Below are 27641 nucleotides of genomic sequence, written 5' to 3'. Positions count from 1 at the left end.
GGCCGGTTTATTTGTGATCAGGAATGAGGAGGTCGCCAGCAAGCATGGCTCCCACCAACCAGGATCTACACAGTGATGTTCTTTCAATCTCCTTTCTCTTGTGTTTGCTTCTCAGCCCATCTTTGGAGTTCAGCAGCAAGTGGCAAGGCAAGCCAAGGCTTTCCTGTCCCTGGGGAAGATGGCCGAGGTGCAGGTGAGCAGACGCAAGGCAGGTGGCGAGCAGTCGTGGCTGTGGTTCGCCACGGTCAAGTCGCTCATCGGCAAGGGCGTCATGCTGGCCGTGAGCCAAGGGCGCGTGCAGACCAACGTGCTCAACATTGCCAACGAGGACTGCATCAAGGTGGCGGCGGTGCTCAACAACGCCTTCTACCTCGAGAATCTGCACTTCACCATCGAGGGCAAGGACACGCACTACTTCATCAAGAGCACCACGCCCGAGAGCGACCTGGGCACGCTGCGGTTGACGAGCGGCCGCAAGGCGCTGGAGAATGGCATCAATGTCACGGTGTCGCAGTCCACCACGGTGGTGAACGGCAGGACTCGCAGGTTCGCCGACGTGGAGATGCAGTTCGGCGCGCTGGCCCTGCACGTGCGCTACGGCATGACGCTAGACGAGGAGAAGGCGCGCATCCTGGAGCAGGCGCGACAGCGCGCTCTCGCCCGGGCCTGGGCGCGCGAGCAGCAGCGCGTGCGCGATGGCGAGGAGGGCGCGCGCCTCTGGACGGAGGGCGAGAAGCGGCAGCTGCTGAGCGCAGGCAAGGTGCAGGGCTACGACGGGTACTACGTACTGTCGGTGGAGCAGTACCCAGAGCTGGCCGACAGCGCCAACAACATCCAGTTCCTGCGACAAAGTGAGATCGGCAAGAGGTAACCCCTGGGCCACCCCTGCGCAGATTCTCCTGTAGCACAATCCGAACGGGACTCTCCAAAGAGCCTTCCAGAATGACACTGCTCTGCAGACACACACACCGCATACATACATGCAACACAAACCAGAAACAAAGACAACTTTTTCTGAATGACCTTAAAGGTGATCGGCTTTAAAGAATATGTTTACATACGCATATTGCTGCACTCATTTGGACTGGAAGTATGAGAAGAGAAAAAAAGCATTAAAAAGGCAACATTTTGCCTTGGCCCTCTATACCTTCGAGGCACTGTATTTAACTAAGGTTCAAAAGAAAAAGAAAAAAAAGAAAAATGCGTACAGTGTTTCCAGATATACTGAATTGTCGACCTTTGCTTACAGGAAGTAATCTCTACTTAGGATGTGATATATAGAGATCTGTTCATTTTAAAATGTGGGGCAAAGTTATTGTTCATAGAACCCAGCTGCTTTCCTGTGCTGCTTTGTAAAAAGGACATTGGCACAAGGGACGTCTGCCTGGGCGGGGATTCTACTAACAAGGCTCGCCCTGGGAGGGAAAAACTGACCAATACAATCCTTGTCACTGATAAGCAAAGGAGACCCTGATTTTTTTTGTAAATTATGTGAGACAAGTTGTTTATGGATTTTTATATGAATTACAATTTACTGTACATCAAATATTAGTCTCAGAGGAGTTAATTTATGTAAAGTGTTTAAAAAGTTTATACTTAAAAATAAAACGATAAAAACATGTGAACTGTGTGATTTTTTTAAAGGGATTGCACCTTTTGTTATCTGTTATAACTGTACAGTATAACTTATTATATTGTAGAGATATAACAACTTATGCCTATCATGTTCAGAAGTGTTAATATTTTTGTATTAGGTTGAAAAAACAATGTGCAACTTTCTATCACTTAGCTGGATAGGACCGTGCAATCCTACATGGGTGGCTAATCAGAGAACTCCTTTTTCTTCCTTCTCTTTCGCATCAAGCCGCTGTCCTCAACCATTATCAACCAAGAGGCTGGTGGAATGTGCTGGAAGATACCTGGGGAGGGGAGAGGGGGAACACACAGAAAACAACACAAGGGAGAGCACGGGTTCTCTGACCCTCCCCCTAAAAGTCAAGCTGACTTAGCTGACCAGAGCATTTAAGACTATATTGCTGTCCCTCCAAAGCTCCACTCAAAGGAAAGAAACCACAACCTGATGCTCGGAAACATTTGTGGGAGGGAAGGACTTGATGTCATGGTAACCGGAGAGCGAGCAGAAACCGAGCAGTAGTGAGGCGGGGAGGACCGGCCAGTTAAGGTCACTCTCTGTGACCTTGGACCCCCTTAGGCCAGCAAGTGGGAGCAAGGCAGAAAGGCAAGCTCCTGCAAGCCCACATGGCCCAGCCATCATAAGTGGCTGACTTGAGTGGCAGCCTGTGCTGGCCAGGGGTAGCCTGGGGTAGTGGGTAGAGTAGGGAAGAAACTGATCAGTGCCCCCTAAAAGCTTGGGGTTCCACCATAGACACCATGTGCACTTCTGTGCCAACCCAGCCACTCTGGAGAATCTTTCATGAGCACTAGATTCAGCCACAAAAATATTTTTAGAAAATATTTCTCAGTTCATTGAGCTATATAGTACACACTGTTTTCCTCTATGTATAATGGTGATAAATATAGCGGGTGAACATGTCGTAAATATAAAGGTTCAAGTGATGTATTGAAGATAATTTTCTAACTGCTTTGTATGTATCACATACTCTAAATTGCACAGTAGGCGTGTTTATTAAACAGATTGGCTGGGGAAAGTTTTGAAATAGCTACTGAATTTACAGTCTCAGTGCTATTCCTGTGGCTGTGTATGTGGTAGAGCATACCGAAGTAATTAATCTTCTAATGAATGCTGATATTTTATTAGAATGAAAGCACAGATTAGCATTACTATTTTTTATCCTGGAAATCCTTTGGCAAGTACTAGGAAGCCCAAATTTAGAAAACTCTTGAGATTTCCAACCACATAACCATGGCTCTGTTTGACTTTTTTTTTTTTTTTTTTTTTTGAACTGTTAACTTAGGTGTCCGCGGCTCTGTGGAACGGGGCCTCTGCAGGGCTGTATGTAGCATGCTTTAAGTACTTTCGGGTGAGAGAGGCTCCCGGTCTAAAACTCACCGATGTCTGTGATGTACTGACCATGAATAGCGTGCACCACGTGACGGAAGCGAATTTACACTCTCAAGCCCTTCTCGGTGTGGACTGGTCTTTACAGGGGCACCAATAAATGACACATTTGGAAAGTCTCGTGGTGCTTATTTTAGAAGAAGTCAAATCAACCCAATTAGTGTCTTGTTAGTAGGAATAATGAGCCTATTTCTTTCTTAAAAAAAAAAAGGCTTGTGGTCTGGACGTGCTTTTACAAGAAATAGTGACCTTGGGGAACATGTAAACAAGAGATCTTTTTCTAAGAGTTGGGGGGGGGGGAGGTTGGGGGACTGTATAATGACAAGAATTAGCTTACAAAAAAAAACACAAAAAAAAACAACAAAAGAAATTGATATTCAAAGTATTTTAGGCAAAGCCAGTCAAAATGCTTTCATGATATTTTGAGATGTAAATTTTTGTCTGATTTGTATTGTTCTTTTCATTTGCCTTCTTAACTTTATATGTGACCTGAATTTTCCATAACTTGATGGCTATAGATTGCATTTAGGCATCCCAATAAAAGCCAACCCAATGTGTGTGCGTTTATATATTTTTTCTTTTTCAAATCTTGACTAGCCAGATTTGCTTTCGTGTTTGACATGGATGTAGAAGGAGGTGGCAGATCTGGGGGTGTGATTCATCTGCAACCGGACTGGCGATAGCTTTTATTACTGGTTTCAGCTCTTTGCTTTTGTATTTACTATCAAAATGACAGCTCGGAAGGGCACATTTCACAGAGGACTCTCCCCTGGCCTACTTTAGAAAAATGTTAACTATACCTCCACAGAGCCAAACACTAACTGTAAAGAAGAATTGGGAGAAAAACAAAAACAAAAAACAAAAAAAAAACCCACCCATTACTACTGCAAAGCAGGTCTCATTCCTGGGATGTTGGCATTGAGTGTGCTTAATTAAAACACTTGATTAGAATAATCAGTTTGGGCCTGTAGGTTCCCAGCCTCCTGGAGATGTCTAAATCTACATATAGACTGACTGATTAAGGTTTGCTTTGTTCAGCAATTCCAGGCTGACAGGCCAAGGCTTTGATTTTAGTATGAAAAAGGCAGGCTTCCCCATGCTTGCTTTACAGTGACAACCCCGACTTGATACCGTGTGGGTGCTACAGGAATCAGGTCGCTCCACCAGGCAAAAAGGGTCTAGTTTTCTTCTCAAATTAGAGTTTAATGTGCTGGAAGCCCAGGAACCCAGCAAAATGCAGCACATTCCAAGCCTTCCCTTCCACAATGCTTTTCCTGTCTGAGCAAGCACAAAGAACAGTAGTGGAAGTGAATCCTAGGTAATGAACTGGGTACCAAACAGGCCACTCCCACAGTGAGATAGATGTGCATCCATATTTACATTCATTGTGTGGTACCTATCAGTAACGTGACTGATAGGTCACTTAAAGGAAATGAGGAGAGGATCCTGCCTTCGAAACCCAAACCATGCTCACTCCTTTCACTCCACACACACCACCTTTTCTTTTGTCTCCTCTGACCCCCAAATGCAGCGCCTCGCTCACCCTGGTAGGCAGCCAATCAGCTATCGGAATAAGGTGCTTTGGGGAGTAAAGGAGTCCAGAAGAGGGAGCCTGAGGCCCTGGTCCAATGGCATGCTCTGTGACAAAACCCACCTGAGCACTGTTCTGTGCTTTCTGTACTTAAAAGATACAGCCCACCCATGAACTGCCCCCACCCAGCCCAGGCTCCCGAGGAGCGAGGTGAGAGCCTGTGTAGTACCCAGATCGCCCAGATCTTGAGACTCCCGAAAAGACCGCCAGGACTCGATACCAATGCAACGCACACAGGGTCCTGTATTACAGGCTCAATCTCAGACCACAATCCTTCCAGATGCAAAAGCATAGGAGAGTGGTGCAGAGCTTCAAGAGCAATGGGTTTATAAAGGGGAAAAACCATAAAGGGTGTGGGGGTTGTGGGTCACAGGAATGTAGACTTTTTTTTTTAATCTCGGAGGAGCACTGGATTGTATCTAATCGCTCAGGTGGAGTTTCTGGAGACTGCTGGCAGGTGCAGTTCACAGCAGTACATGGTCACTCCCCGAATGCAGGGAGAAGTGGGGGTCACCTAGAGGACAAGTTCTCACAGAACATACAGACCATGGCATGAGTTTGGTCCTTGCACCTGGAAGGGCAGTGTGGCATCATCATACCTCTTTCACAGATGCCTAAACTCCATCACACTGTCCTGCAGGAGCTCAGCCTAGAGCTCCAGTGCGCAGCATGCAGTAGATTCTCAGAGATGAGGAAGAAAGAACTTAGAGAAATTTCAATGAGTTATCCAAGCAGTACGGAAGGGGTTCAAGCCAAAGTGGGCCAAGATTCTCTGTCGGGTGGTTGCCCTTCCTGCCTCGCATAGGCTCCTGATAACATTCCCCCAGAAGATTCTGGAAGTGTGTCACCAGCCCTATCTGCATAGGTCATAAGACATATATTTCTAGCTTCTAAGCTTCCTCGCGTAGAGAAACAAGTCCTCTGTGTAATGTTGGTGGCCGCCCATCATTTCTAAAGGGAGGACTAGAGATGTCCCATATGTCACTCATTTGGTTTCCTCATCCTACCAAGGCCGTGGGAGAAATTACAAGTTGTTTATATCCATCCTGCTCACCTTAGCCACAGCGGTAAGCCCAAGTACCAAAGACATACTGATCCACCACTGGAGTTTCCTACCCTGCCACTCAAGTTTCCTACCCCACATAATGACTATCCTCTGTTGCCAACGGTCTCATTTGTCATTCACCGCCTCCACGAGCAGTGGTCTCCTGGTGTCAGTTAATTACTAATAACTTTTAGGTAGATTGAGTAAACCTTTTCATTTATGAACTGACTTAAAATTCTGTCATGGAGGGATGCTGGACTCTTACAGCCCTGAGTAGAGAAAATGGACTACAAACCGACGCTGGGCTCAAAGTAGCATCATTATTCAGTTTAGAGTTAATGGGCCCCACAAAGCAAATTTAATAAATCCTTCTGGGATCTAAGCAAAGGAAAGTTAAAACTGCAAGTATAAACTGTGAGTTCTAGGGCAGGAGGATGGCTTGGTTGCAGTCTTCCTCCTTACAGGGAAGGGAGGGAGACCACGTTCTCTTCCCACACGCTGTGGAGACTTCCTGAATTCCACCCGCAGTGGCCATTTCCATCTGACATAGCTCGCTGCATAGACCTGACAGGATTTACAAGTAGCCCACTGGGTGGAAAAGAGTTCTTTAAAAAATCTTCGCAAGTTAACTTTATCAAGGTGAGGGGAAAGGAAATGCCCAAGGAGGGAAAATGGCAGGCTCTTTGACATGAGTAAAGGCTGAAAATAGGACTGCTCAGAGGAATTCTGAGGGAGCACAATGACTAGCCTCTTCCACCTCAGGTTCTTGTCACGTGATTAGCAATGGTGTAAGTGAAGGGCCACCCCATCCCAAACTGTCCTCCAAGATAAATGGATGGTAGGCCTATTGTACCTATTTCAGGGAAAAAAAAAAAAACTCCTTAAAAAAAATAGTTGCCAGATCCTCCTATCTCTACAGCCTTCCTTTTTCTTTCCCTTAATTGTCTTTTTCTGGAATGACCCCAGCAAGAGCTGCTTGGGTTGTGACCAAAAAGATTGTACCTGTTTTTCTTCCCCCTTAGGAAGAAAATCATGCTGGTCTATTGATAAGCCAGGCGGTTTTGAACTGCTGGGGATATCATAGGAAAGTAGAGTCTTTTCATCCCCAACTTATTGACAGAAGGTTATAAGCAGGCAGGTTTCAAAGTCTCGCTTCAACTGTGACCTTATCTTCAAGGTCAGGCGCGAGATTTTTGCGTCATTTTCAAGCAACACTGAAAAGGGCAGGTGGAGGGAGAACAGGAGAGTGTTTCAGGGCAGCCCAGCTCGCTTGAGGTAGGGAAGGGGGAGACCGTCTTTCCACAAGGTTTCCTCCTTAGGTTTCACGACTTGATTCTTTCGGAGTGAGAGATTGCTCCCAACATCTGGTGACAAGCTAGAGAGAGCCTCAGCTGAGACCTGTGTCTGGGTCATGGTAGCTGCGCAGCGCTTTCATGAAGGGCTCTTGCGCCCCCTAGCGACGGGCACCTTAGGTATCGACAGGCTGTGCTAAAAGCAGCTGCAACGCCCAGAACCAGAAACAAACAAAACCACCACCAACAAACAAACAAAACCTCTCCTTACCTCTCTGGATGGGCCAGTTCAAATGATCCTTCCTGCTCTCATTCTTCTCTGCCCACAGACTTCCACACATAAAGTGATTCCTTCTACTTCACGCAGTGCCTTACGGAGGCCTGGTCCCTGCAAACCGTGGTCCCCTCACACCAAGCAGAAACTCTGTCAAGGCATGTGCCTCTTGCCTGGCAGACCGCACGATGGCCCTTCCTCCCAGGAGTTGTCCGCGGGCCGTCTGAGCTCCGCAGCCCACTCACAACAGTGATTTCTGAAATACGTTGTTTACTTTCTCCTTTCCATGTTAACAGCCCCGTCGCTAGGAAGACTTTCCCAGAAGGACAGATCTTTTAAATTCAGAGCGACATTTTTTTTTTTATTTCTGCCCAAGCTAGACTCTCACGGAAAGTGCTGGAATGACAGGCAGCCTGGAAAAGCAAAACTCCTTCCTGACTCCACCACTCCCTTCCTCCCTCAGAGTGGCCTCACTGCCAGGATGAGGGGGGAAAAATGGACTTTCAACCTTTCGTTCCTGGGTTGTCACAAAGAGAAGCCAATAGATGATGATTTTAAGTGACAGCATGTACCTACCTTTAGAAACCATCCCTGGCTAGGTAAACACCTATTGATGGTTCTGGAGGTTCCTTGGGGATGCAAATATGGAGGACCATTTTCTCACTTTCTCTCTGAGATAAGAAAAGGAGACTAAAGATGGCATGTTGGAGTCAAAATACCATGAAAGACAGGATGAAGTTGGTAGCTTGCAGCATCAAGAAGATAAAAGCAGGCCACTAATTAGAGGTCCAGGTTAACCGAACATCCTGCCCTTTCCTGAAGGCACCACAGGGCCAGGCAGGCTGTCCACGGTGGGTGAGGCAAGAGAGGAGAGGAAACAAGATTTTCCTGCATGAGCCAAATATGTCCAGCTGACGTCTTCATGGTTCACCAGTAAGGCTCCCTCAGGTGCCCCCTGGGAGCCGAATGCCAGGGAGAGACGGAGCCAGGGTCGGAACACATACAGAGTCACACATCCACTCAGACACTCCAAAAATACCAAGGAGGCAGTTTTGCACCTGGATTAGAAGGCGTACCGGTCCTGGTCTTGGGCCCCTGTTTTTAGCTGGGTGCCTTCCTCCCCGTGCCTTTCCTCATCTGGCCTCTGCCAAGGTACAAGTGGGACCCCCACATGAAGCGTCTGCCTCCCTCTGGGCTTCTCTTTGCTGGCTGCCTGGGAACCAGCCCTAAGACCCCAAGTCGCTGCCTCCTAAGTACAAACTGGCAGCATTCCAGATTCCGAGGGCCATGCCATAAATCTACACTCTGTTGGAGTTCTCCGCTCCTGTCTCCAGACCACCCTCTCCCACTGTCACACCCAAAGGCAGCATTCTCTGCCCATAGTAAGAGCAAGTGAGATGGGCTCCAGCTTGGCGCTCTTTGAAGGCAACAGGTCCCCAATTACTTCCTGCTCATTAAACTGTGGACGTAGCCTTGCCTGGCTCTTGTAAATCAAAGAAAACACGACTAGCCTTGCCATACTCCGGCTCTGTCTGCAGCCTCCGCCAATTAGCACTCTAGTTAATCAAACTTTAGAAGGTCCCTGGAGAGGTGGTGAAACTGGGAGCAGTCCGGAGCAGAAAAGGCACATTTAGTCATTTAGCTCTGCCGGGCTGGAGGCAGCTACTTGCTTTCGCCCAGTTTTCTCCATCTTTAAAGAGAGCTACTCTGTACTTCCCATAAAGTAGGAGTGTGTGTGTGTGTGTGTGTGTGTGTGTGTGTGTGTGTGTGTGTGTGTGTGTACAAAGTGGAAAGAGGGTGGGCAGAAAAGTTACAATAAAGAGTTCAGGATGGTTTTAACGCGATGCCTTTCAGCACCTCTGGGAGAGTTTCTGGCTGCCCCACAGCTGAGGTCCCTGAGCTGTGAGCAGTGTCCCCTAGAAAAGGGATTTTTCTCCCTGACTTCTTCTGCTCTAGTGCTACATCTTTGTCCTTCCAAGGCGGTGTGAACAGTCAGTGACTCTTGAACCACTTAAGAATTGCATGGAATAACTTTCTGCATTAGTCAGTTAGCTTCCCCAGGCTGAGGAAAGGAAACTGACTGGCTGAGGAGAGTAAGCAAAGTACCCAGCCAGCATCCTTGGGTCTGTACCTAATGGGGCACAATTTTGTTCCCTTCTCCTGGCATCCTCGAAGGCCAAGAATGTACCCGAGCCAGAAGGTCTCCCGGGTCCAGGAAGTGTCGGTACCCCAACTGGCCCTGCTCAGTGTTCTGCACGGCCTGGAATCCCTGCAACACTACATACAGGCCCTGCTAACGAGCATCCCGAGCATCCCAGATGATGGCCCAGCACCAAGGCCGCAAATCCAGAGTCGGGGTAGCAAAGGGATCGTGACTGACTGGTTCTACCTGTAAGAAGCACACTGTGTTTCGGCTGCTCTTCTCAGCTTGACAAGATAAAAACAAACCCCACATGAGCCCAGGGAGTAAGAATGGTAGGCCAGTGACCTCAGGGACCTCTCCTGTCTCCTCAGGGGCCACCTGAGGAGGGGGCTAGTCTCAGGAGAGTCCCAAAGGGAGCCCTTTCTCAGGGGAAGTGAGGCAGGGCTTCTAAAGGGGCCATCACAAGAACCTGTGGAGGAACCAATGAGAAAGAGGGGTTCCCAGCAGGGCTGCCCTGGTTACAGCTTCCCTTGGGTGTCCCCTCGCACCTGGTATGTGCCACCCCCAACCCTCATTAGCATCTGGAGTCACACTGAGAAACTGATGATTTAGGTAAGGACAGAACATTTGAAGCAAGGCCTGTGGTGACCCTTAAGAGCACCATCTCCACACAGCCCTCAGGAGGATCTGGCTGCAGCCCCAGATGACTTTTGCACCCTAATACAGTGACTCTCAACCTTCCTAACACTGTGATCCTTTAATACAGTTCCTCAAGTTGTGGTGACCCCCCAACCATGAAATTATTTTTGTTGCTACTTCATAACTGCCAGATTGCTGCTGTTATGAATCATAATGTAGGCATCTGGTCTTAGGCAACTCCTGTAGAAAGGTCATTTGACTCCACCACCCCCACCCCACCTGTGCCACCAACAGGTCGTGACCCATGGGTTGAGAACCATTGCTCTAATAGAATGTCTAGAGGCTAAGCTGGGTTCTGAATTCTAGACAGAAAGTTAGACCAAGAGTCTCTCTCTCTCTCTCTCTCTCTCTCTCTCTCTCTCTCTCTCTCTCTCTCTCTCTCTCTCTCTGTCCCTCTCCCTGTCTCTCTGTGTCTCTGTCCCACTCCCTGTCTCTCCCTGTCTTTCTCTGTCTCCCTATCTCCTACACACACACACACACACACACACACACACACACACACACACAAATACACACATGCATACAGTACACAGCTCCTTCTCTTTTGCAGAGTGGGGATTCCAGCTCCATAAGCTTGCTGTAAGATTACACTAGTTGGTTCATGTCAAGTCTTTCAACCACACCTTAGAAAGTTGCATGCTGCCTATATGGCCCCTAGGCACCACCAGCCAGGGTCTCATGTTGATCCAAGGCCATGTAGAGCCAAGTTTCTGCTACCCTTGGCCACCACATGTATGGTTGGTAGGCACATTGGACACCAGACAAAATGGGGATGAGGACATGGCTGAAGGCAAGTTCTGGGTTCTGTTCCTAATGGTTCTAATTGCAGATGGTCCCAAAGTCTTCCAGGGGGGCTATGTCTGCCACCATACAGGCTAGCGACCCACACATGACCCACAGCTACTGTGGAAAGAACAGGAGCCGGAACTGTAATAAAACAGCCTCCTAGTCCACAAAGTCTAAGCAAGAAGCCCCATGCTCCCCAGCTGTCTACTCCAACCTTCTCTGGCACCCCCAGTGTGATAAAAACACATCCTATAATCTAACTCTGTGGCATGCCTCCCATTTTTGAAGGAACTCCACCATCCTCACATCCTTGGAGGTTTGCACATGCTGCTGTTCCCACTGCCTGGGGCTCAGCACCGGCACCTCTGACTCCACATTTCCCCCATTCCGCTCCCTGACACCATGGCCAGTCTAGGCCCTTTCATGACCAGATCACCTGCAAGGCCAGCCTCTTGATCAAGGTGGCCCAGAAGCATGCTCCATGGTTAAGGATGGGCCACCTATTGCACATTACTCCAGACACCTTACAGAATACAAAGCAGCTTCCTCGTTCTGCAAAATAGCCAGATGCTCCTGAAAACTCCGTTGTCTAAAACACACACACACACACACACACAACACACACACACCAAAAAAACCTTTAAATTTAAAAGCTGCAGTAATTTGTAGTGTAGAAATTATCTAAACTATTGAAGAGCTAATTTAACAGCTCAAAGTAGAGACACAGCAGGTGGCTGGCTCCTGTGATGCCCCGTGGCTTTGGGCTCACTTTGGGTGTGACAGAGTTCTTTCCACCCCACCTACCAGCTCCCATTGCGGCCTCTCTTCATCCCACTGTCCTCCTTTGGCTGGCCACACTATAGAACAGAAACAAACTATGTTGACAGAGGCTGCGTAGCTGGAGGTCCTCTCTTGTCTTATTAAGCTCAGTAAGTGAAAATGGCCAGCTCTCTTAAAATGGGCACTAGGGTACACAGCGGCAGCCTGGAGCTCCTAAGGACCAGATTCCTCCATCAATACCTCCCACTTGAGACCTTTCTTGTCTCTGGCATCCATCTCCTTCCTCTCTGTCAGACACTCCCTCAGCTCCGGGCATCCTCCAGACCTGGCCTCGGCCTTTCTCCATGTGTGGCCTCTGGTGGCATGGTGAGGTCATGGTCCACACACTTCATCCTGCCAGCCACGATGGGAATCAGTAACATCCAGTGCAAGCTTGTGACCTGCACTGGGGCCAGTCCAAGCCCATCTTTCATCTGCTGTGGGCTGTGGTGTTGGTACAGGATAAACTGTGCCTGGTCCCCCTGAGCAATGTGGATATTCTATTCACCAGCCCAGGAGCTTTACTGCTGATACTTTAAACACCTTATCCATGGCCCGCCCGGGCATCCTCAGCAACTTACACCATCCATTCTAGCATTGCAGGATCCAAGGCACAGAGAATGATGCACACACAACTCACAGGCATCACACCTGGACAGAAGCTATGCAGCCCTGACTGTAGAATCTGAACTGTCTCCTACATCTGACATGAAGACAAAATCAGGCTGGACACCAAATACGTAAAAACCCTCTCCACCTGCTCTTGGTTTTGGTTTTGGTTTTCATTAATTTGTTTAATCACTTTACAGTCTGAGTGAAGCCTCCTCCCCCAGTCCCATCCTCACATCCCCACCCACCTCCCCTTTATCTCAAAGAAGGGGAGCTCCCCCATGGGTACCAAGCCACCCTGGCACCTCAAGTCATAGCAGAATTAAGTACATCCTCTCCCTACAGCTCTAGCTAGGGGAGAGAGATCCAAAGGCAGGCAACAGAGTCCAAGACAGCCCCTACTCCCATTGTTAGGGGCCCCACATGATGACCGTGCTGCACATCTGTTACGTATGTGTTGGGGGTCGAGGTCCAGTCCATGCAAGCTCTTTGGCTGGTGGTTCAGTCTCTGTGAGCTCCCCACAGAGCTCCCCATGGACCCAGGTTAGTTGACTCTGTAGGTCGCCACGCAATGTCCTTGATTCCTTTGGCTCCCTAGACCCTTCCGCCCACTCTTCCACAAAACTCCCTGAGCTTGGCCCATTGTTTGGCTGATGCTCCTGTCTCGAAACAATAAAAGCTTTGAGAAATCTAACCAGATTCTAAGATTCTGCTCAGGTCACTCTGTTGGCCCTACCATGCTCTCCTGGGGTCACTACAGGCACACTGTGTGCTAGGAACCATGTGAAAGGACTCAGACCCGGCATCTCTAAGTGAACAGCATTAAGCCCAAAAGTTAGATTAGATTCCTCTCCTGTTCTACAGAGGAGACAAGTGAAGTGAGGGACACTGTAGGAAACTAGGCCAGAACTTAATCCAGGAATGCATGGCTTCAAAGCCAGAGGCTTCCTACTGGAGTTTCCTGACCCCCAGGGCACTGGGCCCACCCTTTGGAATCCCTTGAGTTAGTGTCTTCAGCCTCCACAGCACTGGGCAGGTGACCAGAGAGTGGGTGACAGCAGTGGGTGAGCAGCGAATGCCTAATCGATACCCTGGGTCCAAGAGCACTCCAAAGATGGCCTCCTTCAAAAACCGTGTCCCACTTGGCCCAGGATCTAGACCCTTCTGCATCCATAGTACCCGTTCCCCAAACACCTTCCTCTGATGCTTTAAATATCTTGTCTGATCCATCTAATACAATAAAACATCACTCCATACTCTCTAACCACCGAAGAATGCTTTTGGGTACCATCCTTGCTGGTGGCTGCTCTTGCTCTCAGAAGGAAGGCCAGGCTTCAGCCCTAAAGAAAAGCCTGTCTACCCACATCTGACTAGTGAAGCTACCAATGGCACCAGAGGCAAGAGAATGCCCATGGGTTTCTGGAAAAAAAAAAAAAAAAGACCCACACTGGGAAGCAGGCCTTCTTGCTGGGAACTCCCACCCAACTGCAGACATTGTCGGCCATGATGCTGGCTTGGAGCCTCAGAGGTTGTCCCTTCCCAGCTTACCCTTTCAGGGCTCTGTTTTGAGGAGATAGGACCATCACTCCTTCAATTACCAGGCTGGGTTCTCAGAACTTATCCTCGCCTCCTGGTGCGTTCCCAAGGCCACAGCATTCCTGAAGCACTCAAGCCTCAATCTCCCTGCATCCCCCCTAGACCAAAGTATCTCAGCACCTTGCCTTTGACCACAATGACCACCAGCTCTTCTTCCTTACCAGGCCTAAAGCTCCCTGGCTTTCACCTTAAATTTCCTGTCCCGATTTCTAAGAATTCAACACAACTCTGCCAGCTGGCTTCAGGTTTTCCAACGGCTCCTGAGTCTCCTGATTCACTCAACTGCACACCACCGCCACCACCTCCTCGGCCTCCCTCCTCCCTTTCCTCAGGAGGGAAATTGAAGACAGTTTAAAATAGAAAGAATCAAAGCGCAGAGGCTGATGCCAAGTGCTGCGCAGCGGGGATTGCAGTAGGCTCGAATCCCTCCTGCTGGAAGTCCTCCCCCCGCCCCCCGGGCAGGCGCCACAGACAACCCCCCCTTGCCTCTCCCCGTATGTTCAAATCCTGCCAGATTCCCATCCAGCTGGTGGAGAGGATGTTCAGACTACAGGCTGCTGGCAGTGCGCGGGGAGCCATCAGGGAGGGACGACTGTCGACTGTCGATCCAGAGCTCCCTCACTGGAAGAGCCAGCGGGTCACCACCTCCCAATAGCCCTTCGGTAAGACCTGGGCCGGACTAATATGGCCAAGGAAGAGGCTGGAGAAGGGAGCTGGCAGATAAAAGGCAGGACACACAGGCCGTAGGAATTACAAATCAGCAATGAATAAACTGTTCACATCAAGATGTTCCAGAGAATATTCAGAACACATTTAACGCTAAAATAAATTTTGTATTTGTTGTCTATCTTAAATGCAGAGTGCCCCGGAAGCCCTGTGCCATGCAGTTGTATTTATCTGTGTGAGACATCTGCCACCCCTGGGTGTGGCTTTGGGGCCTGTCTATGACTATTGCCCTCACATTTAACCCTCCAAGGAAACAAACGGAAAGAAGACAGGATGGATGGGTATCGCGTATCTTCCAGAAACAGAACCACAGGCTGGGGAGGTGGAGGGGTGGGGGGAAATGACACTTTTAACAGTGCAAATTTACAGTGTGCACCCAAGTATCAGTATCTCTGAAGATGCTCACTGCTAAGTGAGGCAGGCTCCCTCTCGGACAAACTTCAAAGTTAATATAATTCAAAGCAACTCTTTTTTGAGGTAATCTGCCCCATAACCTGGAGCTAAGTATGCTCCAAGATGAGCCTACTGTCCGTCCTTAAAAAAAAAGGATTACCCTAAACTGCGCATGCTCAAGAGTGAACTATGTAGTGAGCAAATTCAGGAATGGGCCAGCCAGCTCCAAGATCTGCAGTTCCCAACTCATGGGTTCAGGCCCATTTGAAGGAGTCAAACAAACCTTTCACAGGGGTCGCCCAAGACCATTGGAAAATGCAGATATTATGTTACGATTCCTAACAGTAGCAAAATTACAGTCATGAACCAGCAACAAAAAATAATTTTATGGTTAGGGGTATCACCAAACACGAGGGGCTGTGTTAAAGGGTCGCAGCGTTGAGAACGACTGCCCTAGATAATTACGGAGGAGAGCCTCTTTGAGTACAATCTCCACACCGCCCTTGTTTGGGGAGAACATTGACTGAAAAATAACTCCTGTGCCCTCCATGTCTGCGGCGGATGGGAAACCCTTCTGCCCTCTTTTGTGTGTTGCCTACAGTTGTTTTGGCTTTACGCACCCCAGTATGCCCGGCCCTCACAGTACAGCGGCTCTGAGGGGGATTCTCCATTGCCTCCACGAGCTACTTTCTTGGGGTAACTGGTCACCCTAGGATTTTAAAAACTGCTCTAGTCTGCCCAAGTCACCACACAGCCTTCTCCTCGGATATCGCTGGGCATGTTTTCTCTGTCAGACGCCAGCCATGAGGACATCACACACTCTCATCGTTGTATCGCACCTCAGTCACAGCCGCAGGTTTCTGGTAAACATGAATGTGGGAGGCTTTCTCAAATCCAGCAGAAGAGACTAAGTCCGACCCCACTCCGCACTCACTCGTGCCCTCCTCACTAGAAAAGTCTCCACCCAGGCCACCACAAAACAACAACAATGATCATGATGACAAGCGGGGGCTGGTGAGGGAGCTCAGGAAACTGCTTGTCATACACTAGGGACCTGATTTCATCCCCAAAGCCATATAAAACAAGTTAGGCCTCCCAGGGCTAGAGAGGCAGAGCCCTGGGACTCAGTGGCTGGCCAGCCAGTGAAAGGATTTGTCTCACAAAAGAACAAAACATGCACACACACCACACACACACACACACACACACACACACACACACACACACACAAACAAAACCAACAAAAGAACACATACACACACAAACCCAACAAAAAAACAAACCTGTAAATGGACAGTGCCTTAGGAGAAATATCCAACACTATAACTCCCACATATATTACTTACACACACACACACACACACACACACACACACACCCCTATTTCATATGTCTACAAATTGCAAAAGAATGCTTCACAGTAGCATGCTCTATACTCCTCGAATAGGAGTAATGAGACAGCAGTTGTCTCTATCCTCTTTCTGTGGAGACCTTACTAGAAAGAATGTCCATCCTGATGGGCTACAAATACCAGCGTGACATCATGCAACATCAAGACAGCTCTGGGAATGGTGTGTGTGTGTGTGTGTGTGTGTGTGTGTGTGTGTGTGTGTGTGTGTGTGTCTGGTTTCTGTGTCTGTGTGTCTGTGTCTGTTTGTGTTTCTATGTGTATGTGTGTGTGTCTGTGTCTGTATGTGTGTCTGTGTGCTGCCTGGAGCTAGCAGCTAAGTCTGTGAGGATGAGTTCTAGCTGAGAAAGGGGAATTGCCTCAGGCCCAGTGGAAGGCTATGCAGTCCAAATGTCCTTGTGGTCACCTTCAGCCCAGCCCAGCCCAAGCCAGAGTCTAGAGCTTGGTCGATGGAGTGCAGAAGCTGAGATGAGCCTGAAGGTTCCAGAAAGGGATGGCAACTGTGTTGGCTTCTCAAGAGCCTCCCTAGCTTTCCCTTGGAGGGATGGGTAAGTGGGCAGTGCCTGTTCCCAGGCAAGCTTTCTGCATGCCTGGAGCCCTGTCTCTCTCCCCAGTGGTAACTTCTGCAGCTGCAGTGTCTTAGAATTCAGGGCCTGGACCATTAGGAGATGCTACAAAACTATATCATGCTACCGAACAGGCTGGAGTCCTTCAATTATTATATGGGGCTTCTCTGACTAAAGAAGCCTTCAGTAACCTAATAGCCAATAATTAATTAATGGAGCTGCCTGTCTGGGCAATCACAATAAACAGTAACAGAGTAGACAGTAGTTTATAACTTAATGCATTAAACACACACACACACACACACACACACACACACACACACACGCTCACTGAAACACTCTCCCATTGGCTGGGTCTTTGCATGATGTTCTATGCTTATGGCAGCTTCTTCTAATCAGATCAAAGGCTCAAAACATCCTTCCTCCCCGTCCTCAGCCTGCCACAGTCACCCTTCCATACACGTGCCATTCTTCAGAGAAGTAGGAATTCAAAGGCTGGCTCTTCCATTATGTGGCTGCTGGCTGCCAATGGCCTGGCTCACACGGAGAGATTCAAAAGGGCCTGTCTTTGATGCACTTAAGATGCTCTGATCCTTCCAGGTTCCATCGAGCCTTCTAGTGCCTTGCAGATACTCTGCCCTCAAGAACCCACTGTGCATCAATCTGTGTATCTTTTGTAAAGCGACCGTGATGGGCCCCGGCATAATTAATGGAATATTCTAATATAAAAAGGAGCACCTCGCTTCTGAGTAACCAGTTCACACACATCCACCGGGGCCCCAACTTCAGTCAGCACATTTTGCTCAGACACACACTATCTTCTGAAGGGGAAGTGACAACTCAGTGTCCCCAGAGGGAGGGCCAAGAGCTGAGAGCCCATGCACAGGGAAGAAGCAACTTTGGTGAATTGCAGGAAAGACTATAAGAGATTTTTTGATTCTCTACACTTCCCTATGTGTCCCCAGGCCAGAAAGAACAATGTGACCAAGACGCCTGGCACTTTTTTTTTAAAAACAAGAACACAGAAAGGAGGTCCCAAAACAAGCTTTGTCCTGGGCCATATATGGAGCAGGGAGAATTGCAGGCAGAGGGACCTCACTTTCCCACGGGGCCTGCCTAGGCGGGGATGATGGACCGATGAGCAAACGGAAGTAGAAGCTTGAATTTCCAAGGTCTGAGACAGAGAGAATTTATTGTTGTAATCAAATAAAGCTTACAATCAACGTCATCTGACACATATGTAATGATGGGCAGAATCATTGCAGCACTGTTGGCACTTAGGCCTAAATGGTAATCAATTCCCCCTAAATGACTGCAATTAGAATGGTTCTTGCGCAGATGCACCACGCATGCGTTAAGGTCCGTGGGGGGGGGGGGCGGGAACGGGTCTGGCAGTTTGGCTGTGCCTGGTTGTACCCAGCAGGCAGACCTTTCTTCTTCCTGGGTGGCAGATTCTCCACCAGTAAAACTAGAGCTAGGCTGGAGAGATGTCTTAGTGGGTAAAGTGCTTGCCATGCAAGTGTGTGGAACTGAGTTCAAGTCCCCAGAACCCATGTAAAATGCTGCAGCATAGTGTTAGTGCCTGTGGTCTCAGCACTCCTGCAGGTAGAGAGGAGGTGGAGACAGTCCTGGGACACTCGCAGGCAAGCTGGCCAGCAAAGGTAGCAGGAAAAAAGTAGAGAGAGCCTGTCGCCAATGAAATGGGAGACAAGGTCTTCTGACCTTCACATGGCTGAGAACTTACATACATGCGTACACACACAAACATGCTTGCATGCCATGAATCTTAAAGCTAAAAGCTCTCTTTGCTACAATGCTCCTTTGAGATGTCCTAAAATACTAAGCCAGACAATATAATTCAATTTATCTCTATCTGTACACGAACCAAAGCCTCCATTGTCCTCGCTAAGTACACTTAATCAGATTGCTTTCCCAGCACTTAGCTCCTAGCCAAGAGTGGCTAGAGTGACCAGCCATTACAAGATTAAGTGTAGAAGAATTCCAGACTATATACCACAGAAAACAGAAAGGAGAAATTATCTCATATTTGGCCTTTAAAAAGAAAACTTATTATCTTTTAAAATCTCTTATATCCAGAAGGGGAAAGTCTAATCCCAGAGCCAAAATTCAAAGTGAATTTGTTCTTAGATCCCCGCCCCCCCACACCCCCATCTTTCAGATGTCCTCTAACTTATTGCATTTCCTTTCTTCTGCCTCTCGGGAGCCCAAGGCTTTGGTGTTGCCCTCTGTTGAAAACCTGCTCCAGGTTCCAGTGGCCTCTGCCTGCCCCTTAACAGCCCGTGATTACCATGAGCTTTCTTCCTTTCCTCAGAGAGTCATTTTCCTCAAGCAGATCCCAAGCCAAGAGTCTCCCCCTTACTATTGTGATAATTGAGGCAGAAAAGACAGGAAGTGCGGTGAAGAGGCCACAAGTGGATCAAGAGAATGGACAGCCAGGAGCAAACGAGGGGAAGGACTTTCAAAAGATCCAACTGACGAAGGACCGCTGTATAAAATGTGTAAAGGGTTTTAAACCCTCAACAAACAGAATACCCAACAGGCCATGTGTGGTGATGCACTCTTTTCATCTCAGTACTCCGGAGGCAGAAGTGGGTGGATCTCTCTGAGCTCTGAGACAGCCTGATCTAAATAGTGAATGAGACCCTGTCAAAAAACAAAACAAAACAACAATAAAAATCAAAACAACAACCCAGAACCCACAACTCAGTGAAAACTGGACCCAAGACTTGACAGAGACCTTACCAGAAAAGACATGCCAAATGACAAATAAGCCCGAGAAAAAGGTATTCACAACATGTATCAGAGGACTGCATGCTGGAAAATCAGGGAGCTACTCCACTCATACAGAATGCAGAGTCCTGGTGGTGACAGCACCCAACGCTGAGGAGGAAGTGGGACAACTGCATTCCCTTCTTTACCGACACTTTGGAAGAGAGTCTGCAGTTCCTTACGAAATTGAACACATCTTTCCCGATACTAAAGTGGTCGCCATTAAAAAAAAAAAAAAAGAATTGAAAACTTATTACTTACCAGCCCAAATCTTGCACACGGATGTTTATAATAGCTTTGTTCACAAGTGGCCAAACTTGGAAGCAACCTCGATGGTATTCTTTTTGTACGGCAGGAACTCACTATGTAGCCCTGGCTGCCCTTGAACTCACAGAGAGCGTAATTATTGTCTCCGGGTAATGATGCAGGCCAGCGTGGATTTATCAGCTGTAACAAATGCGCTGTCAGCCGGGCAGTGGTGGCGCAAATCTTGGGAGGAACAAGCTGGTGGATCTCTTGAGTTTGAAGCCAGCCAGCTTTGTGGAACTAGTTCCAGGACAGCCAAGGCTACACAGAGAGACCCAGAGTCAAACAAACAAACAAAAACGAATAAATGAATGTCCCGTCCCAGTGGGGGAAAGTGGTGACTGTGGCTACGCCTGTATGCCTTCCTGTTCGTGTGTGCGCGCCTCTTTGTCTGCCTCCTTTTATAACCCTCCCAGCTTAAGTACCACCTACGGGCCTTCAAACAGGTGGACCTCGTTAATGATGATCAAGGCCCATGCCAAGGAGCTCCCCTCTGAGGAATTTCACCATGCAACAGGTATAAGGAGATTTATTGTGGGAAGGGGAGAGGGAGATGGGGAGAGAGAGAGAGGAAGGGAGGGAGGGAGGGAGGGAGGGAGGGAGCACGAGGGGGAGGTCCTTATAGCTGGCTGCGCACCTGGCTGCGGCAGGCGATGGCATATGCTAGGAGCCTGAAGCAGGCCAGCTGAATCGCCAGTACACCAACACACCTGGTGTCAACCAATCCATTAAGAAGTGTCAACCAGCTGAGCAGCGGCGGCGCACGCCTTTAATCCCAGCACTCAGGGGAGGCAGAGACAGGAGGATCTCTGTGAGTTACAGGCCAGTCTGGTCTACTAAGCGAATCCAGGACAGCCAGAGCCACACAGAGAAACCCTGTCTCGAAAAAACAAAAATGGGGAGGGAGGGAGGGGCTGGAGAGATGGCTCAGAGGTAAAGAGCACTGATTGCTCTTCCAGAGGTCCTGAGTTCAATTCCCAGCACCCACATGGTGGCTCACAGCCATCTATAATGAGATCTGGTGCCCTCTTCTGGCGGGCAGGCAGAACACTGTAGGACATAATAAATAAATAAATGTAAAAAAAGAAAAAACAAAAAAGAAGTGTCAACCCACAGTCGCACCCGTACCCACCCCCTCCTACACCCATCCCTTGCAGCTCTGGTTAAAAAAAAAAAAATGGTTATTTCAGCAGGAAGAATTTAATAGAGGGAATTGGTCACAAACCAATGAAAGTTTGAAAAAGCAGGTGGGACACTGAGGACCACTGAAAGTAGAAAGGACACAATGACAGCAGCCGCTGTGACAGCCCTTACTTAGTAGCAGGGAGCAGCGTAGGGGCTGGCTATAGTCAACGAAGCTTAGAGGCTTGGAGAGAGGATTGCTCAGACCGAGTACACAGGGCCCCAAGCTGGGGGAAGCAGCCAGTTGCTGGCTAGCTTTGAGGGAAGCTGAAAGTGGAGAAAAGTTGCCGCCGCCGCTGCCATCAGGACAGCACAACATACCACAGTTGGAGCTGTGACAATGACAGGGACTAGTAAGCAAACAGGAAGTCCCTTCTCTCGTTCTCCTTCCCCCCCCCCCCCCCCCCCCCCCCCCCCCCCGGTTTCCGATGCTCCCTATTGGCTAACTAAATCAACTGGAGGAGGAGATGTGCAATTTTCAGAATCCCAGTCCGGGAGCCCAGAGGCAAGAGTGGGAGGATAGGTTTGGGGCTGAGGCAAATGACTGGAGGGCTCACTCGGCTGACAATGGCTCCCCGTTCCAACATTTGGCACCCTCTACTAGATGGCCAAGTGCTCCGTTCTGTTGTAAGCTTGAAAAATTCATGCAAAGTCATTTAATAGGAAACATGTATTTCCAGATCAAATCTATACACCAAAAACCGTTTCAAGGCTGGCATTAGGTGTCCTGCTCAAACGGCAGTGGGGAACGCAGCTGTGGACAGGAAGTCAGTCACCTATGTGGCGATCAGGCTCTCTCTGCCAGGCTACTGGCTATTTCTAGAGATGCCTTCATCGTCAACCCCTCAGTTCCTGCCGCTGGCTCTGTAAATGCATTGGCTCCTCCAGGGATTCAATTCACATTTATTATCATCACAACCACCATTTTCTCTTTGGGCTCTGTGTGTGTGTGTGTGTGTGTGTGTGTGTGTGTGTGTGTGTGTGTGTGTGTGTGTGTGTGTGTGTGTGTGTGTGTGTGTGTGCCCTCCCCCCAGAGCACAGTGCCTTTATCCCCAGGACCCAGAGGCGGAAACTGGAGGGCCAGCACTCCCCCTAGTGGTGGTCTGAAAATTCCTAACATTTATTTCAGCACTTCACTCCCGGGGGCCAGGAATGTACTAAGTCTCTGTTTGGATGCCCCCAAAAGATAAGAAGCTCTAAAGCTAATATAGTCCCCTCACCCAGGGATAGAAAGTGCCAATGACTAAAAGCATCTCTTTTAACTAACTCCAAACATGCCTTTGACTCTCAACCTCTCATTCTTTTTTTTTCTTTTTTTCTTTTTTTGGTTTTTCGAGACAGGGTTTCTCTGTGTAGCCTTGGCTGTCCTGGACTCACTTTGTAGACCAGGCTGGCCTCGAACTCACAGCGATCCGCCTGCCTCTGCCTCCCAAATGCTGGGATTAAAGGTGTGCGCCTTTCATTCTTATTGGGCTCAGAGGAATAGAAATAGAAAAACGGGAATGTCTGTTACCCTCTACCCAGAATCCCCTGCACCGGCCACTATTTCCATCACCCTTTCTTTCTCCTCTTTACACCTCCCAGTTTTAAAAAGCCAGTTTCTGGTAAACTGTCGTCCTAGCCTAAGGATGGCGGGACATAATCAGAACGGAACAACCCCCATTCCTCTCTCGTCTTCCAGCACAATAATCTCCCTACTATGCAGACTTGTCTCTGGTAACCTCACACCACCCCCTCCCAATCCCAGAATCCTCTCCTGTTCATCACAGACCTGAGGGCTTCTGATACTGTTCTGTGACCCACACAGTACTTTCTGGTGTCTTGATTTCCTCTGGTTTGTATAACTTAAGAGAACTCATCTCAAGCCCCCCAAAGTGTCTCACAGCCTTCCAGCAACTGAACCCCCATAGTAGTGTTCAGCTGGGCTCTGAGCGGTGGGCCTGCTCCCAGGCTCAGTGTCCACAGGAAGCAAGAGCATGTTTAGAACAGTGAAAGCCTTCCTTCCCAGCCCCTCTTCTGTTTTGGTACCCCTTCTCCTCCTGTTAAGATGGCTCCCATCTTTTACAGATGCAGGCTCCCCCCACCCCACCCCCCACCCCCCACCCCATGCATAGAAAGCAGATATGGACGTCCTTGGAACTCTACCACAAGCTGTTCTGTACAAGTGGCCTGTACAAGCACACTGTCCTTCTTGCTAAACTTCCAATGTCCTCGATGTGTTCTTCAACACCTTTGCATCATCTCAGCTCATTCGTCTTCTGTCACAGCTCATGCAAGGTCATCTGCCCATCGATGAAAGTAGATGCTTACCTTCCCGCATTAGGAAATACCCCTGAACACCAGGACTGCTCAGATTCCCCCCTTTGAAACTTTCTTCCTGCTTCCTTCCTCCTTTGCATCAAGCAGTGAAGAGCTTGGCTTGGGGCTTTTGCATCCCTTCCCATCGCTTGGCTGTTCATCACTTTGAGACACTCCTAGAGAGAGTGCTCCAGAGAAGGCTTCAAGTTTCCAGGTTTTGGCTGCTGCTCCCGGTTCCAGCCGCTGTGGCTGCAGTCACCTTTGTTGAATTTCTGCTTTGCTGTTTAACGGGTCTGCTGGAATCCTGACCACAAAGAATGGAATCCTTCCAAGGAACTGAGTCTAAAAAGATCTACTTCTCCTGTTCCCCATTAACCTCTTTTCTCTCCTATCTAGGGTAGGTGGGTTGGAAAGGAAGTATAAGCATTAAAGAACCCCAAATAAAGTAGGTTTAAAAAAAAATCAAAGCCTAATGTATACATCTAGTCCTAGAGTTAGATTACAGTTCAGAATTTAAAGTCCTACCAAAAGATTCAGTAACTCAAATAAACACCGTTTTAATTTAACTCAGAAAGTCTCTCTTGTTATCAAGATACATCCTACGTTTCCCACTGACTGCCTGAAGCCCTGAGTACAACCAAGCCTTATAAATTCAGTGTGTTTCTCTTTATATTGTACACCTACGATAAAGTTTAATTTCTAAATTAGACCCAATAAGAGAGCAACAATAACAACAGAGCACTCAGAGTACTGTGGTAAAAATGATACAAGGATTATAAATTATCTATCTCTAGAATTTTCTATGAAATATTTTCACACTATGGTTAATCGAAATCAAAGGCGCAGAAGGCAAACTGTGCCTTAGGGAGGATTACTAAAAGTTTTAAAAATCCAGGGCAGAATCCTTCATGGTCTTCATGGGAACTGATTTTGGCAATATGTCGACACAATAAGTTAGCAACCCTCCATCCAAAGCCGGCACACAGCAAGGGAGGGATTTGTGCCTCATGCTCAAACAGTGAGCCTCGCTCAGCAGCTCGCTGGCTTGCTGAGAAGGCTTTTAAGTTTGGGACTTTCTTTCTTTCTTTCTTTCTTTCTTTCTTTATTTATTTATTTATTTATTTATTTATTTATTTTAAATAGCAAGTGCCTTTTTTAAGGGGGGAAAAAGGGGTGTTCTACATAGTTGACTTGTTCCTCTGATTAAAAATAAGAACAGGGTGTTTTTCATTCTCCTGGGCACCCACTTAGGGAATCCACCACAAAGTGATTAGTGAAACAATTACAGCCGTGACCCGAACGCAACAACACCGGTGCTTCCGCTTAAGTGCAAGCAGGGTTTTCCCCTGGCTTTGCTGTTTATTGATTCCGTGTGCTCTCCCTTCTACCTTAATGATTCATAGTTTAAGCTTGTCTGCGTGATTTATATACAGGCTTGGAGACACCTATTATTCAGCTCTGCTCTCGCGCGAACACCCAGGGGAACTGTGTCCCTCGCCTCTTTCCCCAGCTCTCTCTCTCTCGTCATCCAGGCCGGGTGGAAGTAGAGAAAAGCTTGCAGGCATCTTCGGAACATAGAAGGAAATTGGTCAGAGGGAAAGGAAGAAATCGTCTCCCGAGACCAGAAGCTGAGAGAGCTGATTAAGTTGCTGAGGGTCAAAGCTCACACAAAACCCAAAGCCTCACAACCTCGGTTTACTTTCTGCAGCAAATCAGTTCACCTGGCCGGGCTTCCATCTTGACTCCACAACGCAGGGAGAGCTACAGCTACTGGCCTAGCCTAGACTGTCCCAACGAGGAGGATATTAATAACGATGCCAGTGAATCACTTTGTCTGTGCAGTTATTATCAGCGCCGTGTGGGTGCTTATTAATAATAATAATAATTTGGAGCAGGCTTTGCCGCTTTTGTGTAACAATGAGTACCTGGATTCTAATTATCTGTCTTATTTTAATATTTATGGAATTAATCAAACTTTTTAATGGAAAACCCCACAATGAAATTACTGAGCGCATGCTTCAATGAAGACAGATGCGACACGCTGTGGGAAGCGACAGCTCAACTTTATTAGCATTACTCGGGATCTAGCTCTGTGACGCAGGCTGGCCCCTGAGCCAAAGCTGGCCAGCAGCTGCGTAGCCTGGAGCCCTCTGCACGGCAGGGGGATCCCCGTCAGTGGCCTGGAAGAGTCATCCCCACAGTCCACCATCGCCTGTCTCCAAAAGACAAAGTAACTTGCTCACCAAAGCTAACCTGTTCACACAGACAGCCAAACTAGCCAAGGGAGTGGTGTGGCGAGTGGCTGACCTAGCTGACCCGATCCCCCAGGTGTGGAAGGGCTGCAAAGTTGGGCTCAAGCACACACCGGAGATCAAGGAAGGTGTTCCTTCCCGGAAGAAGAACTCTAAGGCGTGCCATCTTCCCCGGATATCACTTTGGTGCCTTCACTGGTGCCAGCAAGGAAAGAAATACTTCGTATAGCATTTTCCAGACCCAGAGGACCTCAAACCTGGCCTGAAGTCAGACAGCTGATGGTTACCTAAGGCCCTGCTAATATCCTGCAGTTTCCAGAGTGTAGGGAAGGAGACCTGTGTTGCTACTTTAACACACCAGTTCCTTCCTCTTTACGATCTTGTCACATGGCCAGGCCCGTGCAGTGTTTTCTCTCTGTTCCCCACCCTCAGTTTCACAAAAATAGAATTATAGCCTAGTAGCCAAGCAATTGCCCAGCAGGTGGAAGTCTCTAGATTAAGCCATAGGAGGAGAGGGGAGAAGAGGAAAGAAACAGGGAGGGAGGAGAGAGGGGAGGAGGGGAGGGGAGGGGAGGTTGAAAATGACTACATTTTAGTTAAAAAAAAAAAACATAAATTGTTCTCTTCATTTCGTAAAGGACAAAACAAGGCTTGTGGTGATAAGCTGCTGGCTCAAGTGCACAGAAAATGAGACTCAGAAAACGCTGGACTCTGAACACAGGCTGTTTAACACCAGGGTCCCTGCTCTGAGCCCTTGTGCTCTCTGAACCCCACTTGCTGTAATTCCTCCATGTGGGAAGAGGAGCTGAGACCTAGTGTTAGAGTCCTTCAGTCCCACCTACCTATGATGTCACTGCTTCCCTGCCATGGGGGCGTGGCCCTGCCCAGAGCCATATAAAAGAACAAACCCTCCTTTTGGTTTCTCTCCACTCCCTCTCTACTCTCTCTCTCTCTTACCCCTTTCTCTCTCTTCTCTTCTCTTCTCTCTCTCTCTCTCTCTCTCTCTCTCTCTCTCTCTCTCTCTCTCCTCCTTCTCCCCCTCTCTCTCTCTTCTTCTTACTCTTCCTGTCTCTGTCTCTGTCTCATTTAATAAACTCCATATAACATAATATCTGGCATCTGGTACCTTATTATACCTTATCATTACCTTATACCTTATCTTACCTTATATCTAATTATTAATCATAATTATTAATCATAACACCTAGAATCACAGATGCCCTTATCCAAGGTGACTTTTACCTTACTCTGCACGCCTCACCCCTAAACACCGTCTGAAGTCTGCAGCCAGAGCTGACAGAGCAGGTTCAGCTGGGAAAACTCCCAGGGCTCAGTCTGGACACCGCCAGGGATCCAAGGGTCTGTGGCTTACCTTTAAAAAGAAGTGTGAGCCGATTCAGATAAAGTGTCCAGAGGATGTGATTCCAACACAGCCACGGCTCCACCAGTGTCCCCCTATCCCGGCTTCTCTCTAGAATCACCTGGAGAGCTTTAAAAAGTTGAGGGTCCCACCACCCAGAGGTTGTTTCATGTAACTTCATACAGCACTGGTGATGTAGGTGTGTTTAAGGGTCTCAATGTATTTTAAGCAAACCACCTGTGCAGAGGTACAATTTGGAAAGAAAAATGTTTGTGGGAAATGGACCCCCCAAGAAGTGAATACGCCTCCTATAGCTGGTGTCCTCTTGCCCTGTAGGTGGAACTCTGAGGTCACTATACCAGAGAGCTCATCCACACTCTTCTGTTTAATCTCTTCTTAGTAAATTCTTACCCTGCCTCATCCCAGTTTGTCCTGAAAATCTTTTCTGTAGTAAAGTCAGGAATCG

General features: G+C 48.3%; 1 protein-coding gene and 1 long non-coding RNA gene across 19 annotated transcripts in view; one reads left to right on the top strand and one right to left on the bottom strand.

Moving 5' to 3' along the window:
* The window catches only part of TENM3 (teneurin transmembrane protein 3), a 2605219-nt gene extending 2601612 nt beyond the window's left edge, over positions 1 to 3607 (top strand). For all 18 annotated transcript variants that reach the window (XM_084760481.1, XM_084760480.1, XM_084760467.1 and 15 more), the window contains one exon: positions 116 to 3607. In XM_084760481.1, the coding sequence (XP_084616607.1) occupies positions 116 to 871 (756 nt within the window). In that variant the 3' untranslated portion in view covers positions 872 to 3607. The remainder of the gene's footprint in view (positions 1 to 115) is intronic.
* LOC311585368 overlaps positions 1 to 20453 on the bottom strand; it is a 35470-nt gene extending 15017 nt beyond the window's left edge. The window contains exon 1 of the long non-coding RNA XR_014775202.1: positions 20039 to 20453. This is a non-coding gene — a long non-coding RNA (uncharacterized lncRNA). The remainder of the gene's footprint in view (positions 1 to 20038) is intronic.
* Positions 20454 to 27641: the final 7188 nt, after the last annotated feature.

Source organism: Acomys minous (assembly GCF_964271855.1).
Source record: "Acomys minous genome assembly, chromosome: 15".
Taxonomy (NCBI): domain Eukaryota; kingdom Metazoa; phylum Chordata; class Mammalia; order Rodentia; family Muridae; genus Acomys; species Acomys minous.
Note: the sequence above shows the minus strand (reverse complement) of the source record. Positions and strands in the feature narration are given on the sequence as shown.